General features: G+C 33.9%; 4 protein-coding genes across 5 annotated transcripts; 1 reads left to right on the top strand and 3 right to left on the bottom strand.

Moving 5' to 3' along the window:
• Window positions 1-320: 320 nt before the first annotated feature.
• Rad1 (Radiation insensitive 1) lies at window positions 321-1,938 on the bottom strand. Of its 2 annotated transcripts, XM_077439069.1 has the most exons (6): window positions 1,721-1,770; window positions 1,470-1,588; window positions 1,159-1,400; window positions 842-1,091; window positions 639-770; window positions 321-541 (listed from the first exon to the last, which is right to left on the bottom strand). In XM_077439069.1, the coding sequence occupies exons 2-6, from the start codon at window positions 1,569-1,571 to the stop codon at window positions 422-424; spliced, it is 846 nt and encodes a 281-aa protein (XP_077295195.1). In that variant the 5' UTR covers window positions 1,572-1,588; window positions 1,721-1,770; the 3' UTR covers window positions 321-421. The 2 variants fall into 2 exon arrangements, with proteins under 2 accessions (XP_077295195.1, XP_077295194.1); XM_077439068.1 differs by having other exon boundaries at window positions 1,470-1,938.
• Window positions 1,470-2,213, bottom strand: LOC143917484 (zinc finger SWIM domain-containing protein 7-like). The gene is made up of 2 exons (XM_077439071.1): window positions 2,085-2,213; window positions 1,470-1,943 (listed from the first exon to the last, which is right to left on the bottom strand). The coding sequence occupies exons 1-2, from the start codon at window positions 2,158-2,160 to the stop codon at window positions 1,585-1,587; spliced, it is 435 nt and encodes a 144-aa protein (XP_077295197.1). The 5' UTR covers window positions 2,161-2,213; the 3' UTR covers window positions 1,470-1,584.
• A 1,759-nt stretch (window positions 2,214-3,972) lies between these two features.
• On the top strand, window positions 3,973-14,165 carry LOC143917483 (uncharacterized). Its single transcript, XM_077439070.1, has 3 exons — window positions 3,973-4,389; window positions 10,063-10,402; window positions 11,655-14,165. The coding sequence occupies exons 1-3, from the start codon at window positions 4,176-4,178 to the stop codon at window positions 11,770-11,772; spliced, it is 672 nt and encodes a 223-aa protein (XP_077295196.1). The 5' UTR covers window positions 3,973-4,175; the 3' UTR covers window positions 11,773-14,165.
• Window positions 14,158-17,456, bottom strand: mus81 (mus81 structure-specific endonuclease subunit). The gene is made up of 3 exons (XM_077439067.1): window positions 16,387-17,456; window positions 15,872-16,295; window positions 14,158-14,648 (listed from the first exon to the last, which is right to left on the bottom strand). The coding sequence occupies exons 1-3, from the start codon at window positions 17,235-17,237 to the stop codon at window positions 14,301-14,303; spliced, it is 1,623 nt and encodes a 540-aa protein (XP_077295193.1). The 5' UTR covers window positions 17,238-17,456; the 3' UTR covers window positions 14,158-14,300.
• Between the last annotated feature and the right edge of the window lie 160 nt (window positions 17,457-17,616).

The raw sequence follows: 17,616 nt of genomic DNA, 5'->3' as shown, positions 1-17,616 counted from the left end.
TTCATGAATAGTGTTTTTTGGATCTCGTTGAATGGCAAAAGGGCAAACTTGGTAATAACTTTCAAAATAAATTTTACATGTGCACATGTTTGCATCACATTAATATATATATGAACTAGTCAAAGAACTATAAACTATATTCTTATCTAAATAAATAAATAAAAAATAATACTTTTAGAGTTGTTATAGCCCATACATTGTACAGATGATGCATTCCATGAAATGTCTGTATTACCTGGATTGTACTTAATATAATTTTTAATAGTACTATTGTTAGCTATAATGTGTATAGGGTCCAAAGATTGGGAATAAACATGTATAAAATGCTCTTTATCTTTTATTCAACTCCAAATAAACCTTACATAATACTTTCATAATTAACACACACTGTTTTCATCTAGGATTAATAAAGTATATGAGATTATTCTTCGTCGTCGAGCAATGGAGTTATATAAAATTCGATAAACATTTGATGTTCTTCGTCTTTTTCAATCATATGCTGCACCAACAGAAGTCCTCGAGAATCGAATTTTAAAGCAACCTTAAATAAAATAAAAAAATACAAACAAATACTCACATACAGATGTATAAGAAACATGATTAAAATATACATATATTTATTATTATTAAGAAATTACCTTAGTGGCCAAAGCTAAAGCTTTCATAGTCAATCGTATATGAGAAAATCTATACCTTAAGCTAAGTAATTGTGAACATGAGAAAACATGAACCATATCAGATGATTTTGGGATATCAACACTTGACTTATCCTAAAAAGATTAAATAATCGAAGTAGTCTGTGCATATTAAAATTCCAATCACTATGAAATTTATATAATACCTGGGGTCCTAGTGTAGTGATGTTAATATTTTGCTTTTCTGGGTCCAATACAAGTTCTATAACCACAGATGACTTTTCGAGATCATTTAAAACAGACATGAACTGAGGTCCATTAACTACAACTGTCGCCACTTCGGAGACATCATCATCACCTTTAAAATACATCAACTCATCGGCTTCTTGTGTTTTTATTTCACAATCGGTTATTAAATTGTCTGCACCAGTTGTATTTCTCAGTCTATTCTCCAACCTAAAGAAAATATATACCAATAGGAATAATGATAATCGAAAAATTAACATCATAAATTGTAACTTACATTATTATCAAGGGGGCTCCATTAGATTTATAAAAAATTTTCACACTAGATTCTTCATCAGAACCAAATATATTGAGACATTCAGTCAATACTGATAAATTTACTTTGAATTCAACTGCATCACTGCTTGAAATTGTATAGTCCCAAAAATTACCACTTGGAATGTATGCTGAGGCTTGTACACATTTATTCTGTTCCACCGTAACTTTTAAACCTTCTTCAGATGCACAAAAAATCGCAGACTGAACATAAAATAACTAATCGTTAAAATAAATACATAAAAATAAACGTGATACACATAAAAACATTACCTCTTGAAAATTGATAGCTTTGAGGACTGAATAAAGAGTTTTAACATTTTCCAGAAATGCTGTAAAAACATAAGTCGTCGACTGTCGTCTTGTATTCATCATATTTGAAACTCAGTCAACTAATACCATCCAAAGAATACAATCCAGCATATAAAAAATTAAATTGTTCTTCCGAAACTATCTGCTTAGAGCATTTATCAGTCAAGACAGCGAAGTGAGCTGCCAAAATATGCTTGCAAGTTATTTCAGACCTTAATTGAAGAACATAATGCAAAAAAGCTTGACACGAACAATAATTAACATCGGGCAATAGACAATATACTTTGTCCGAGTGTCCTTTTATTTCTATTATAGATCTGAAATTACTTTCCAAAGAGTACACAGTCACTGCTCTCTGTTTTGCAATTATTTCAAACGCTCTTTCTAAAACGCTACCAAATATCGAATGAAGAGCCAGTAAGTTGTCATCTGAAACTAAAAAAATCAAAAGTTTATAAAATAACCTTAACTGACAAGTTCAGTGTGTACAACGTATCCAAAATATAAATATGTATTTATAATTGTATAAGTGAAACTTTGAGAAAGAAAAATAAAAATTGTGTACGAATTACTTACTATGTCTATTGATTTGGTACTCTCGCTTAACAAATGATAACAAATCAAATGCAATTTTAGTGAGCCGGCAGTTCATTCCTCACGATCTATTGGCGCCATTCAAGCTGACAGCTCCCAGCTGAGTAGCAGCTTAAACTTAACAGCAACATTTCTTACCATAACGATATTTAAATTTCAACAATGGTTTATGGGTGAACTGTAAAAGTAGCAGTAAAAATAATTAGGTATACTTATGCATCTGCTCCACTTCACGGTCTACCAAAATATCAAGTGAGACCGTTATGATAGAACGACAACCGAAAAAGACCCATTCGTAGAGCTTCATTATTTTATATACATATTTAGATTAGGAGATTAGAAAATTTTGATTGCGGAAAGTAACTAGATGACATATCTGTACTACGGCTACCTACTAAGACTGAAAAATAATAGCGATACACTGCATTCGGTTGGTGTTGATTTATTAATACGTTTTCGCCAATTTTGAATATAAATGCTTCGATTATTAGTTCTTGGTGAAGATTTCCTCATTTCAATATCAATCATTGCTACAATTTTATCGATCTACACACTACAGTCTATAGACTCAAGTCAGTGCATCAAACGCATGTGGTAATCAGTCAAATGCCCCAATAAACTATGCCGAGGGACAATATATGTATCAATATTATTTTATAGTCGATATATGTATATATTTGAATTACTTTAGGAAGAAATGAAATTTTTCAGAATTATAATTACTAAATATATAAATGTATGTCCCTTTTTTATTGTATGGAGTCGAGACATAGACGCTAAAATGAAAAGGAGGGAATATGCTATATGCCTTTGAAGTATACTGCTGAAGGTGGATACTGCGTATTCCACCAAACGCAAGACACACAAACACCTCCACCCTCAAAGAGTGGGCAGTTTTAAAAAGATTCTCTACAACATGTAGAAAAAGGACTCTTTCTTAACTTGGTTATATTGCCGGAAAAAATGTGGAAAGTGTAAAGAAGTTGGTAGTCACAGTAAGACGACTGAAAAGACCGACTCCGATAAGATGATAAATCAAATTTAAGTACAAACGGGATCGTACCTAAACGCTGTTTTCAACTTGGTACAAGACCGTAGGTAGATTGTCCGCCGTATTTTAGATGATATAAATATCCACGACGCTCAGCATTGGGCAAACGAGAAAGAAGAAATGTATGAAAATCGTGTCTTGAAATAAATATGTTTTATTTTAAATGAATCCAAATAATAAGAAAGAACCAAATAAATGAAAACCATGTATTATAAGGTAATTGGATTATTAGTCACATTGCGGTGGTCACAAAGACAATTTTTGCCATGAAAATCGTGAATACGCAATATTTGACACTCAAGTTCTCGTTAGTATAATAGTTATCGTTACTATGATGGACTTTTCGGCTGCCAGATGTTCCGTTATAAAGATTTTAGTGACTTTATGACCAGTAATCACCGAACCATATTAAGGTCTGTTCATATCTATCCAGCACGACCCGAATCCTGCAAGTGTCATGCAAGTGCGGACAGTATTCTTTAGTACATTCTATATGAACGCGCATGAATGCGTAAATGCGCATGCGCGAATGGATTATGAATACGTCCATATAATGTACCAAAGAATACTATCCGCACTTGTAGGACACCTGCAGGATTCGGGTCGTGCTGGATAGGTATGAACAGACCTTTATAATTAGGTAGGTCCTTATCAAAAAAATATGATTTAGCACCCTATCATGAACCTCAACGTTTCATAAACGCCAATTAGCACTATCGTTATCAATTATTATCTACGTATAATGCAAGCAGCCGCAGCGGTTATAAAAGGAAAAGGCAGTCGGGAGTGAATATTGCGTAAATACGATAAGTTGGTAGCAGTGGTAGTGGCGAGCTGTGAGTTGTCAGTCGTGCACTGTGCACTATTCTTCGTCTCCTTTCAGTGTTCGGCATTCGCCAGTGAGCCATTAGCTGTCGTGGAGGTGACGTCTGTTGAGCAGGAGAGACGACGGTGAGACGAGCGAACGAGGATACGCAGAAACGAAGAGAGTTCGGTGCAGACGGTTCCATCCGAAGATCGAAATGCGTCTAGGGTCAGGGTCAGGATCGGGATCGGGATCGGGGTGCAGGTTGTGGGCGCAGGCGGGTCTGCTGGCTTTGTGCGCAACCCTCTGCTGGGCTGCCGCCGCCCCTGCCGCCCCCCTCAGCCCCAATCTCTCCCCGTCGCCCCCACCTGCGGCCCCGACTTCTGCCCCCACCCCACCCGCCTACTCGGTTCCAGGCGACACAGGCTCAGGTAACTAACCCCCTGCCCCCCCTCCCCTTTCTCCCACTACCCACTTCCGGTTGACCTCCCCCCACCACTATACTGATAAGATTTAAATCCGACTGCAGCAGTGACCTTTTTGCGTTGCATCACAAAGCCAGTCGTGAAGGATTCGCATGTTCGTCCAATGATGAAATCTGGCATATTGTCTCTTTTTTGTGTAAATCTTTACTACATAAAGTTGCATGTCCGCTATGCAAATCAACCGTTTTAATTTTGATGTACTACCTCATGATGACTACAATTTTTACTTATTTGTCTACAATTCACCCACTCAAATAAGCCTGGGCTCTTCTACTATTGTTCATATATGAAGTCGAGTCAGTGGCGTAACTACCGCGCCCGCAGACCCCGCAATGCGGGGGGGGGGCGCCGAGACCTGGGGGGCGCCACGAAGCGCGCCTTTTTCACGGATTTTTTAATTTTTTTAAAAACTTCTCTTATTTTTCAACCTATTTGTACTATATTTGTATGTACATACATTAACATATTTTGAATTCATCCTCATTGTGTAATTGATCTATTCCAATAGGACTAGAAGACTGCCGTCTTTTTCCATATTTTGAACGTCAGTAACACTTCAACCTATTTGCTGAGAATTCTCTTATTCTTGTTTATATTTTTTCAATGTGTATATGATTAAAACCAATAAAATTTATAAATTTTTCGCTGTCACCATTAACAGGTGGGAAGTTTTTAAGGAAAATTTACTTTAAACAGATTGTGCACTGCTTGTTGGTCGTCCAGATTAAACTATTAATGCACTTTGATATATAGGTACATATACCGATACGTAAAAAAGTATAAATATTAATTTGGAAAGTTGTTTTGCTAATATTAATATATGGGGGAGGGGGGGGGGGCGCCTTAAAATATTTTGTGGGGGGGCACCAGGAATTTACGCTACGCCACTGAGTCGAGTAGGTCTAAAGACGAGTACAGAAAGAATTGTACAAACAGACATATTTCACGCTAAGCCCAAATTGCAAAAAATTATATAGGAAAAAAAATTGAGGGATGTCGCAGAGTGGGTCGTAAATGCTTGTCTTGGTTGCGGAACATCAAAAACTGGCCAGAAGTAAGCTCTGGAGAAGATATATCACGCGCCGCAAGAAGTCGGTAACAATTCCAACAAATTTTCTGATATTGGGAGTAAGCTGATGTCTGAATCGGGCATGCCCATGACAAGGACAAGGTCTAAACATCATCGCATCTTCATTTTGCGTATGATATAGTCGTAATAGCTTGAAATACAACTGACTTGCTCGACAGGACTAACAGCTGGATAGGGAGAGTAGGAAAGCAGGACTAAAAATTACCGTAGATAAGACTTAATATAAGTATTTCATGCCCGATAGTACTACATTAGATTGTATGTTCTCAAACTTATTAAGCCCTTTATAGATAAGAAAAAATACTCGGCAACCCTTTGTAAATCTACCTTTTGATTGCCAATGAACTTTTGAAGCAATAAGCGATCGAAATATCAAAATTTTCAATACAAGTCTGTCTAAATAATCTCACATTTAATCGATTATGATTTTGTTGATTGCTTGTGAATCATATAATGTAGTCAAATTTTTGGACGATGAATGACATGGTGTAAGTACATACAAATAATACATTCGGCACCACTTCTTTAAATATACCAGAAACCCCCTGTAGGACCCAGCAACAACTAACATGTTATTGTGGAAAAAAATTGAATCACTATGATTTTCACTATATTATACAACAGATGAAATGATGAAACAAGAACAAACAGTTTTTCATAATTTTCCTATTTAGGGTAGAGCCCACTTTGGAAATCACCACATTAGATAATAAAACAGTAGAAGTAACTAGAAATTATTTGTATTCAGGTCAAAACATTGACATGTCCAGTACTAAAAAAATGGAAATTGAAATTGGAATGGATTACATTTGGGAGAATGAACGCCGTTTTCAAATCCAAAATACCATATGGAAGCGAAACTTGGGCATTGAACGCCAAAATAGTAGGTTAAATGCTGCACGAGAAGACAGATAACGGAATACGTGGGTTAGAAGTATGACAAGGGTAGTTGTTATAATGGAAAAAATAAAGAAACGGCAATGGGCGGGTCATGTAGCTAGAAAATTGGCCGATAGATAGACAAAAAAGGGCTCTAAATGGTACCCAAGAGAATGTAAAAGTGTGCAAGGAAGACCGCAGGGGAGAAATCAGGTTATATTATAATCTAAATATCACTGGCAAGCTTATCAGTTTGTTTTTTTTTTTTTTTGCTTTATAGGGCTCATATCAGGTCCAATCTCTCATAAATTTAGCTATCGTCAGAACTATATATAGAAATAGCCATAACATGTTATTTTAAGGGTAATAATTGAATAAGAACAATTAATTCATTGAAAATTTTCCTTATGTTTACTGAATGATAAAAAATATACCAGCCGTGTGTGTGTGTGTATACATTATATAACTCATACATATGTATATACGTATATTATAACTTGGAGAACTGGTTTATTGAACACTGCATAGCCGTTATTACAATCTTTGCATTAGTCGTACGAAACAAAGTAAATGATTAAAACCATATAATTAGAATTATGATATAATTATCATATCTATAATGTATGTAAATGTATCAATACTTTTGCCTCTGGCGCGTTTCTATTGTAAATTTTCCTTATATGCCAAGTCAATATTTATGTACTGACTTGGCATCACAAACAATGATATGGGTTCAAACCTCAACGGGAAATTTCATACGTTCAGGCCTCTGAATGATTTTAGCAGAACTTGTACTAAATCATTTAAAATTGCTATTTTATAGATCTACTCATGCTGTGCAGTACAAAAAGTATTCTTTGGTACATTCTATATGGACACATTCATAATGTGTACGTGGCGTAGACGTAACACCAGTAGCCGACAAAATCTGTTGATGTTATACAGCAGGACATGTCGCAGATATTAATCGAGCAAAATCGGTTTTCTTTGACCACTGTAGACGTGACGTCATAATAGCGAGTGCACGTGTCTAACGAAAGTGCGCATGCGCATATGAATATTTTCTCAAACGTCATATTGTGACAATTTGTAGGCTGATTTTGCCTTGCACTTAATCAAAACTTGTCTGAACGTGCTGAAACGTGCGTTGCTGTATAGCGTGAACTGAAACTGTCGTTTATGTGAACTGCTGAATAGTATGAATAGACCGTGACCGTTTGTCCGCGGCCGTCTTCTATGGAAGCTTTGGGCGACAAGTCTGTAGCGCGGCTGTCTTCCATAGAATTTCTGAACTTTGCACGGGATTTTGAGCCTTATATGCGCCTATTTCAAGTGTTTTAAGGTTCAAAATTGGTTGAATATATTACTGAGAGTTGAATGCCATCTATTCAATTTGCTTAAAATGTCAAAATTAGTTTTTTGTGGAACCATACTGAAACCTCGTTTATGTGACGTCACGCTGTTGAACAATGGCGACGATATGTCTCAATTGTATGAAGAATGATTATTTGACAATTAAGCGAAAACTGCGAGATATATTATGTATTTTATTGTTTAAAATAATACATTATGTGTTAATTAAGATATCTGGTTACTTGAGTAAATATTAAAATCTATATTTAAGGTCGAAAACTCGATTGCAAAATTCGCGAAAAAGGTGCCGCGTACAAGGCTTATTCACTATATTTATTGCCGCGGGCAAAGGGTTAAAGCGTGTATATAAAATAAAGTTGTTGTTCAGACGTCTTTGGAAATAGTGTGGGGCAGGGTTCACATACAAGTGATTGTTTGTATTTTTTCACTTTGATAAATTAGCATATGTAATGTACTCGAATAATCTCGTCTAAGTATAAAAATATTTACATTTACCATAAGCTATTAAGACCTTGCACATTCGTGTCGAAAGAAAGTAAACTATCTATACAAATACATAACTCGTATAACAATAACAAGTAATTAAAATGATTTAGTAGCCGGAAAGCTGTTGAATCATTTATTAATGTCAGTTTTGAAGTGAGCAAAATATTTTTCCAGTGTTAAGTTGAGCTCGTATAGGCATCGTACTGTTTGAATAAATAAAACCTAATCGAATTCTGTTTTATTTGTACTTGTACCAAATTAAATTTCGTATTAAGAATTCAGTACTAATGAAATTATAGCCGTCGAGTTGAGAAACGAATAAAATTGTACATATCGAGAAATACACACGCTGTATTCTAAGGAACAATATGTAAATGATGACTTGGCGCCTTTTCCGAACTACGATATGCGATCCCGTGTATAATTGTAGCATTTATGAGCGCATATTCCTTTCGCATGCGATTCGTGTGTGCAAATTGCGCCTTAAAATAGCCTTTTTCTAAGTGAATGTTTCGAAGAAAACGTCGACACATTCATATATTATTGCTACCGGTATATAATCGATTTCCTAGCATATCTGTATTATAATCCTTATCAACAGCCGAGTAACGACTTACAGTTACACATATTATATACATATTTGTTTTTGTATATTTGTCCACAGTAACGTTTATTACTTCTCATTTTGAGGCCAGCACATTTTATAACTTTGAAATTAGTTACTTATCAATATCAATTCTAAATGTCTATTCGATAATTTATTTATATGTATATATTTGAAATTAAATTCAATTGATTTTGATAAATGAGGGTAGGTGGTCAATTTAGTAGGAACCGTTTCAACCACGAAATCGGATTAATTTGCAAACCCTTATAGGAAACTATCCACCTGGAGTCAAATATAGCCAAGGTCTGGCCAGCAACACTGGATCAGGGCTTGAACCCTTGACCCGTCAGTTGTTTGCATTATAAGCTAACCCCTGAGCTATATTTCCGGTTATAGCTACTTGATAATATATGTGAATATTTAATCACTAATGGACTTGTAGGACTGTATACTTTCTACGGGAGTGACTCGCCAATTATGGTTCTGAAGACAGATGCTGTTAGTGCATGAGAACGTCCCCATCCTCAAAGAACTGACAGTTTCAGAGAATAAGTAGAAAAAGGATTCTCTCCTACTTTGGCCATATTGCTAAGATGAATGTGGAGAGTCTAGAGAAGCTGATAGTCACGGAGCACCAGAAGGAAGGCGAACGATAGAACGGACTTCCATAAGATGGTCAATCAAAATTAAAAACTGATGGGATCGTTCCCAAACGCAGCTTTCAACTTGCATAGGACCTGAAGGAGTAAAGGCAGACGTCGCAACAGATCCCAGGTGATAGAAATGACCATGAGAAAGAAGAGTCAGAATCGTGTGCTATTTTTTGTCAACTTTGTAAAAGTCTCGAAATGGTAGTAAAGATCTGCCAGAATATCAAAATAGTTGGCTTGTTATATGACGATTGTACGGGAAAAAGTTAAACATTGTTGCTTAAGGGTGAGTTCAGGATCCAAATGAAAGGCCAACTATTTTGTGAATCTACCGTGTGTATCTCCTTTTAAAGGGCGGGTAACCAAGCTGTGTTTTGTGTTTGGATATATACAGGTTTGAACAGGCCCAGAATTCCCATCAAATATTCCCATGTTACATTATTATGAATCCTCATAACATCTCACCAAAGCCGTTTTAGTTAACTAAGTTCTACTCTGCGTATGTATTAATTTTTTAATTTTTTTTATTTCAGAAACCCCAATAATCAATCCGCTTTTTGAATCTCAACCACCACAACCAGAACCGATTAAAAATGGGACGACAGAACCCCCTGCCCCAATACCTGACACAAATGCCTCGACTACAGTCGTACCCACAACTACCACACCTGCAATCATTACAACCACAGTTGCATCCACCACTACGATTGCTACCACTACCACGGTTGTACCCGAAACCACTACAACTGCAGCAACCACTACAGTTGAACCTAATACAACAACTATTAAGCCGACATCTACACCTACACCAGGAGATAAAACTACACCAACTCCGTTGATTCCAACCACACCATCTCCGCACAACAGAAACAGGTATACTCTTCCATCCATTTGTAACGCAATAGAATGATATAAATCGTTTAAAATCCTTCATAGAGTAGAGGAACGTTAAGAATGAATCATATAGGTCGCATTTTCCAGTCACCGATGAATATTGGCATTATTAAATGCCAATTAAAGTAATTCAACCGGCTGCGTTCCATATTTACAAGTGGTATAATTTGCGCATATGAAATGCACTGTGAATGTCATTCTTAGCTAATAACTAAATTTAACCCATTGAATTCGAATATGAAAATAATTTTTGTTGATTTCTTCCCGTTTTTGAGATAGCGATTAAAAAATTGCGCAATTTCTACAGATTTTTGACTTGCAGTCTTTAAAACAAAATAGAGTATCGCTGTGCCAAAAGCAAGTATTTAAATCAATAGTCAGATGTTTTTTTATTATTATGATTTTTTGATACTTTAAAATACTTAAATAATTATCTAGCGAATTTTAAAAGTCAAAAATAAACTTTTTCCGTAATATTATGTCGTTAATTTTTCACTTAACCACGTTTATAAGGATTGTTTTTTTTTCTCAATATTTTTTTTATTACCTATTCGAGCGGTAAATGAATTTAAGTTGAGTTAGGAAATGAGGTTGTTTAAGACCGTACGTATAATGCCAGAGCGATATAAATAATGCAGAGCACATCACTCCATCTCACTCGCTCACTTATTTTTTAAACGCTCATAACTCATAAATGAGAAGAAACCAACAAAAATCATTGTCATATTCGAATTTAGTGGCTCAAACTTAGTTAAAAGTGATTAGTCACCGCTCCGGTAAATAAAAAATTTAAATGAATTTGTTGAATGTGGTGTAATTACTAGATATGTCATTAGTTATACAATTTTCTTTCTCAAATTAGTTACAATGTAAATTTTCAACAACACAATATGAAGCTATTATTATATGTATTAAGTGAGTTATCGGTCGTCGAAGCAAAACTGTGTAGCTTGCATTTGTTGAATGCATTGATAATAGTATTTTTTCACATGAAAGGTTAAACAGAAAATGCTTTGCGTAATGTAATGCTTGTATTCGAAATGTTGCTTTTATCAGTGAAACGTGTTTGTTTTTCATATACATATATATATCTGTGTACATTTTATGTCAATTTAAATTAAATATTAGTATTAGAATGTGTAGATAATGAACAGAACGCATATAAAGCTGTTCGTTGTACAGTTGTGTTTGTGCAAATATTGATCAAATGTTTCTTTTTTTTCGATTTCAGCTTCAATGGGCCCAGTTTTGTCGGTGGTATCGCCCTCTCCCTCGGGCTGATGTGCATTGGTCTCTTGGGTTGGAAATACTACAAAGCCAGAACCGAGAGGAACTATCGTACCCTTTAAGCGACGCTCTCTGTCCAAGATAAGAGATTATCTCAGTAAACAGATTTATTTCAACCATCTGCTATTATTAACTCGTACTTTTGTCCAATTAAAAAAAAGTGCTGTATAGCATATTCGAATTATATAAAATATACTGTGATATGTGCAGATGTATATGTAATTTTTTTTTACTTTATTATTTCACTTATGCTTTTATTAGTATTGTTACAATACAACATGACTTGACATTCAACTGATTTGGTCACTGGAAATACCAAAGAAATTGTGTCGAAAAATTCTGATTTTTTTTTTTTGTTTTAATTCTTTCAAACATCTATGGTAATCAAAATTGGTCATTTTGAATTCTCAACTTTTCGACTATTATTATAATTTTTAACCATTATTATTTGCGGCAAATTATGTGTATTTTTTTAAAACTTTTATCAGTATTTTATTCTAAAAATGTTATCGTATTATTGAAAAACTTATATATTATGTTTTTTTATTGGTTATAATCTCAATTGATTTTGATTTGAATTTTTGAGCTTAATTTTTTTTAATAATTTTAATTTTATTTATCCTATGATGTCAATACATTAATAGTCACATTTGCGGTATGAGAAAAGCATAAGACTTGATTGATTTTAACGTTTGTACTGATCGATATATACTTAGACTTACTGGATAAAATTTAGCTTAGCAAATACAAAAATATATATTTTCATTTATTATACATATATATATATTATGTCTGAGCATACATATCTTACAAAATATGTTTACACGGTAAGTCTCTATATTGGCAAAAAACATGCAATTGGAGCTTGTAATTGCTTTCCAAACACTTAAAATCATAAACTAAATGAGAAACACATGCCAGTTTATATTTTTGCCATTGATGTGTGATTTCATAATTTTGTGAGAGACCGAGTTTATGAATATTATATCGAATCTGCTTCATTATAGAAAAAATGTCAAATTATTAAATCGTAAATTTTATGTAAAGGTATTAATCAATTGTTAAAAAATTACTTTTGTTGGTTTGGTTACTTTGACTTTATTTGATCTCGAATCTTCTATAATTTTCACGGTATTTTAGAATAGCAGTTATTTATCATCGAATACGTAATCATTATCACTTCAGAACTTCATTTCATTGCTGCGCATTTACGTTTATTTATGGAAACAATTCCTCAGAGTTTTATATCTCGAATTCCATACTCACCGAGTATGCGAACTATTCTGTCGGGCCATTTTTCAAATTATAATAAATATATACGAAGAAACGAAATATTTTTAAGGCATTTAAATAAAAATAAAATAATAGAGCTGATTATTTGGCAAATTTGATTGACCAGGGTAAGCATTTTTCACTCGTTTCAAAAAGGATTCCATTCCTCGTTATGAAATACTATGTGATGTGTTTTACAATATTTAATATATGTATATGTAATTCTTTTTTTTTCTCAACAACAATCTCCACTTTGAAATCTCTGTATTTTTATTAATCTCCTAGAACTTTACTCCGATTCGTAAATTGTGAATCATATAACTTTATTTTAGGTTTCTCCCATTTTAATATGTTACCACTTTTTATTGTATATCTTGTAGATTTGCTCAACATCACTTTTTGAATAATGTTTTAACTATTTTTAATTAACTTTATTTCTTGTTGCAATATAAATTAACACACGTTTGTATTACTTCACCTGTTTCGTTAATAATTTTACATTATTTTGAGATAAACAAAATAATATTGTTCATTTTGTTTTCTTCTACACATCGGTGATGTTTAGCAAATACACATTGTATCCAATATCAACACTATAATGAGTGTTCATTTGATATGAAAAAAACCTGTTTTATATACAAGTGCTCTTATAATAACCTTTTATGCCTAACAGTGTATTGTGTATGTGTCTTCTTGCAGAAATTCTACAAATCAATCTACAATTTTTTACTTTTTATGAATCTTTCAAACTCAAATTCTCTATCTATCATCAAACTCAATACAAAAAAAGTTTGTCGTTGAATCGGTTTTGCACCACATGCACTATTTAATATTTGAATTATGCAACGTGTACTTTGACAGCAATCAGCACCGATTTTCCCGTGTATACATACACGCACATAACAGTGTGGATTTTAAATTTTCCATTCCTCTATAACGAGTCGTCGTAAATCTAGCAAATTTGCTGTAAAAAAAAAGTTTTTTTGAGCACAAATATATTTTAGGTAAAAATGTATAATACACATACACAAGCACTTGATGTATATGCATATATTTATAATGTGTTTATTTTTTATTATTTTCACCTATATTTTTAAGCAAAATTTGTGACGTGTTAAAAGTATGTGTATGTATAATTTGTAGATACTATGAAAATGTTAAATAAATATTCATTTTCAATATTAAAATGTCTTTTTAATTGATTAAAAACTGCCACTTTCACCAACGTATGTATGTATGTAGAAACATTTATTAAAAATTTGATTTCATATATAAACCATTGACAAATAAAATTAATTATTTAAGAATGTATGTACGATCAAAATAACTCTTCGGATGTAAAATATTTATAAATCAATTTGCCTACAACCGGGCCAATATTAGATTTGGTATTGCTGTTTTTAATCATGCTTAGTATTGAATCTGGTTTTTCTTCGTTTTCGAAAGCCTTCATCAAATTCGATGGTGTCTTATACAATGATACTACAGATAACGCTTTTTCAATTGTAATGCCTTTCAACTGCAACAACTGTTTAATAAACATGTCGGAAACACTGAGAGTTTTGGATTTTGATGAAGATTTATTAAAATCAGAAAACGACATCAAAAATATTGTATCACCTCTTTCTCTTGTCTTTTCCTTATTACATTTTTTTAAAGTTTTTTCCTGGAACAAAAAACAAAATATAATGATAATTATTTATTTCAAAATTATTACCATGACGCCATTACGGGTTGCCCCTGAGCGACACCTATGGTATTAATTGATGTTATTACTTGTGCACATATGAATTTATAGATTATCAATTTTAAATTATATTCAATAGGCAAGAAGGTTTTGCCAATTGGCTGGTTCCGCAACAAAGCGCTCACGGACTTAACACTCAAAAATACAACGCGCATGACATAACGCTCACGGACATTATATTCACAGATATAACGCTGACGGGACAAAAAGCGTGAGCGTTTTATCTGTGAATATAATGTCCGTGAGTGTTATTTATTATACACATATATACCAGGAAGGCCTAACAGGTAAACCCCAATGCGCCTTCCTGGCCAATTACAAACAATGCAGCATTTTTATTACATAACTCGCTGAATTGCGAGACACTGAAAACTCGAAATTATCTATGAATTTTAACTTTAACAGTGGTGTCATAGTAGGTAGGAAGATTTTTAATCGAGGAACTGTTTCAACAATGAAATCAGAAAAATTAGCTAACTCTGATAGGAAACGATCGAACTTGGAGTCACAAATATCAATGTCTGACCAGCAGCATTACAAATACACTCAGAATAAATTATTTTCAATCGAGGTCAACTCACGGGATCGAACCCGGCGCCTCTCGGTGCTAAGCAAACGCCCAACCACCAAGCCATGCTGCTGGCTGCTATGTCGCGTGAGCGTTTTATCTGTGAGGGTTATGTCGTGCGCGATGTATCGTTGAGCGTTTTGTCATGACTAGAGGTAGGATAGTCACAGTGCTATCCATTGTTCCATTGTTGTAAATCCTTTGTAAAAAAGGTTCGGCAAACCTTTAACAATGCATTTACAACCTTTGAACAATACGCGGCTCCTTCTGGGTCCGGTGACTAGTTATGACACCCAATTTGATGAGCAACCGTTTCAACAATGAAATAAGATAAATTGGCAAACTCTGATAGGAAAAAATCGACTTGGAGTCACGAATGTCCAAGTCTGACTAGCAGCACTGCATAAATATTCCGAATAAATTCATTCAATCGAGGTCAACCAAAGGCTCGAGCCCATAGACCTCACGGTGGTTAGCATTAATGCAATCACCGAGCTATAATGCTTGCTATACATAGATAATAAAGTCAAATGTGTATATTTTCACTAAATTCAATCAATATTATTGTTAAGACCTTATATCTGTTTTGCAAATTTTTTGTCATCATTGCAAGAAACTTGATTGATCCCGCTAATGAAGAGGTGAAGTGAGTCAGGAACTCGTCTTGAATCCTCGTATTAGTCGTTGCTTGCATCAACGTCGACATTGGCAATCCAGTCCGTTGGTTCTCGCCGTAATTCTCAATCATGTAAATAACATTGGGTATTCCGCACTGTTTCAACCGGAACTTCTGCTCATGAAACCTCCCGTCTTTAATACTGCTTCCCAAATCGTCGATTCTTTTTCTTTCGACTATATACGGCAGAACCAATTCTTCTCGTGTTTGATAATGACGCGCCACCCAAGTGAAATCGCCAACTTTCAAATGTCGCAATTCATATTCGATCATTCCAAATTTATTCAATTCACACACCGTAGGATCAGACTTCTTTGTTGTACTGAAATATAAATTTATAATACTTAAAAAACCCGTTCCATTACTATATTGAATCTTAATTATTATGATTATGCTGTATAATAAATACTTACCCACTAGTTTCTTGCTTGTCTACGAGTAATAGTACGTCAAATGAATTCGGTAAAAAAATTACATCAGTATTATCATCATCCGATATGGCATTGTTGGAGTTCATGTTTAAATCAGTGTTTGATGAACAACTAAGCCCGTCAGGTGACAATTTATCATCAGTATTAATTTTATTGGTGCTTGTTGCTGAAGCTATATTTTTTGTAAGAATTGGGACCTCTATCACTTTCGATACAATACTATCAAGAAGTTTCTTAGCTAAACATTTTCCTTTTAGTGTTAATGAAAAATCGTTGCTATCCATTTTCCATACAATGAGTTCCTTTTGTATTAGATCGTTAACGGAAGACCATACTTTGGAATTCAAATGCAATTTTTCATTCAGACATTGTCCGTTACAATGTTGTTGAATGTTTCTTTCCAGTTCGTTGATCGACGCTGTTGTTTTACAGTCTTTTTCTTTTTCCATTGTTAATAAAGTCACTAAAATCGCATACGATTCGGATCTTTCTTCCGGTGTATATTCAACTGGCAATGTTTTATTATTTTGTAACGAAATTGAATATCTCTTACAGCGTACTTTTGGCGTTGAAACAATCGATACATTTTTTCGGTACTTCGCCAATTTTCTATCTAATATAGTACACAACTTTTTTCCAAAACCTCTGAGAATTGCACACTCCGATCCGGACCTTAACACTAAAGGATATTTCTTTAGAGATTGTAAAGCTTTCTTGTATGTAGGTTGCGAGGAATTATTTGCAGCTACTGCAGCTCGATAAAGCTCCCCCAACCATTGCTCGAACAGCGGATTAGGACACTTCAATCGAAATTGAATACGCTTCATATCCATTTTTGGCAGTACGTCAAATTAGTAAAGGATATGTAATTTAAATGCATAAAAAAATGATTATTAATTCATAGAACGAATTGAAATATTTTTAAACAGTGGAATTCAAATTTAAAGCGAACATAAAATTCGTCAAATTATTACGCATGTTTTCAAAAAAGTAAACAACAAGTGACAGTTGATTGCTAGACATATGGTATACGTTTTGGTTTATATGCATTCAATTTTACAAGCATAGCTCATATTTTTTTAAATGCTACTAATTATTTCTGAAAGAATTTCAATGTATAATTGAATACACATCTCTTAAAATATAATAAGTTTTGAATAATAATATAAAAATATAATGTCAGTATTTTAAAATGAGACAAAATCGAGTTGA

The sequence above is a fragment of the Arctopsyche grandis genome, chromosome 9 (genome assembly GCF_051622035.1).
Source record: "Arctopsyche grandis isolate Sample6627 chromosome 9, ASM5162203v2, whole genome shotgun sequence".
NCBI lineage: Eukaryota > Metazoa > Arthropoda > Insecta > Trichoptera > Hydropsychidae > Arctopsyche > Arctopsyche grandis.
Note: the sequence above shows the minus strand (reverse complement) of the source record. Positions and strands in the feature narration are given on the sequence as shown.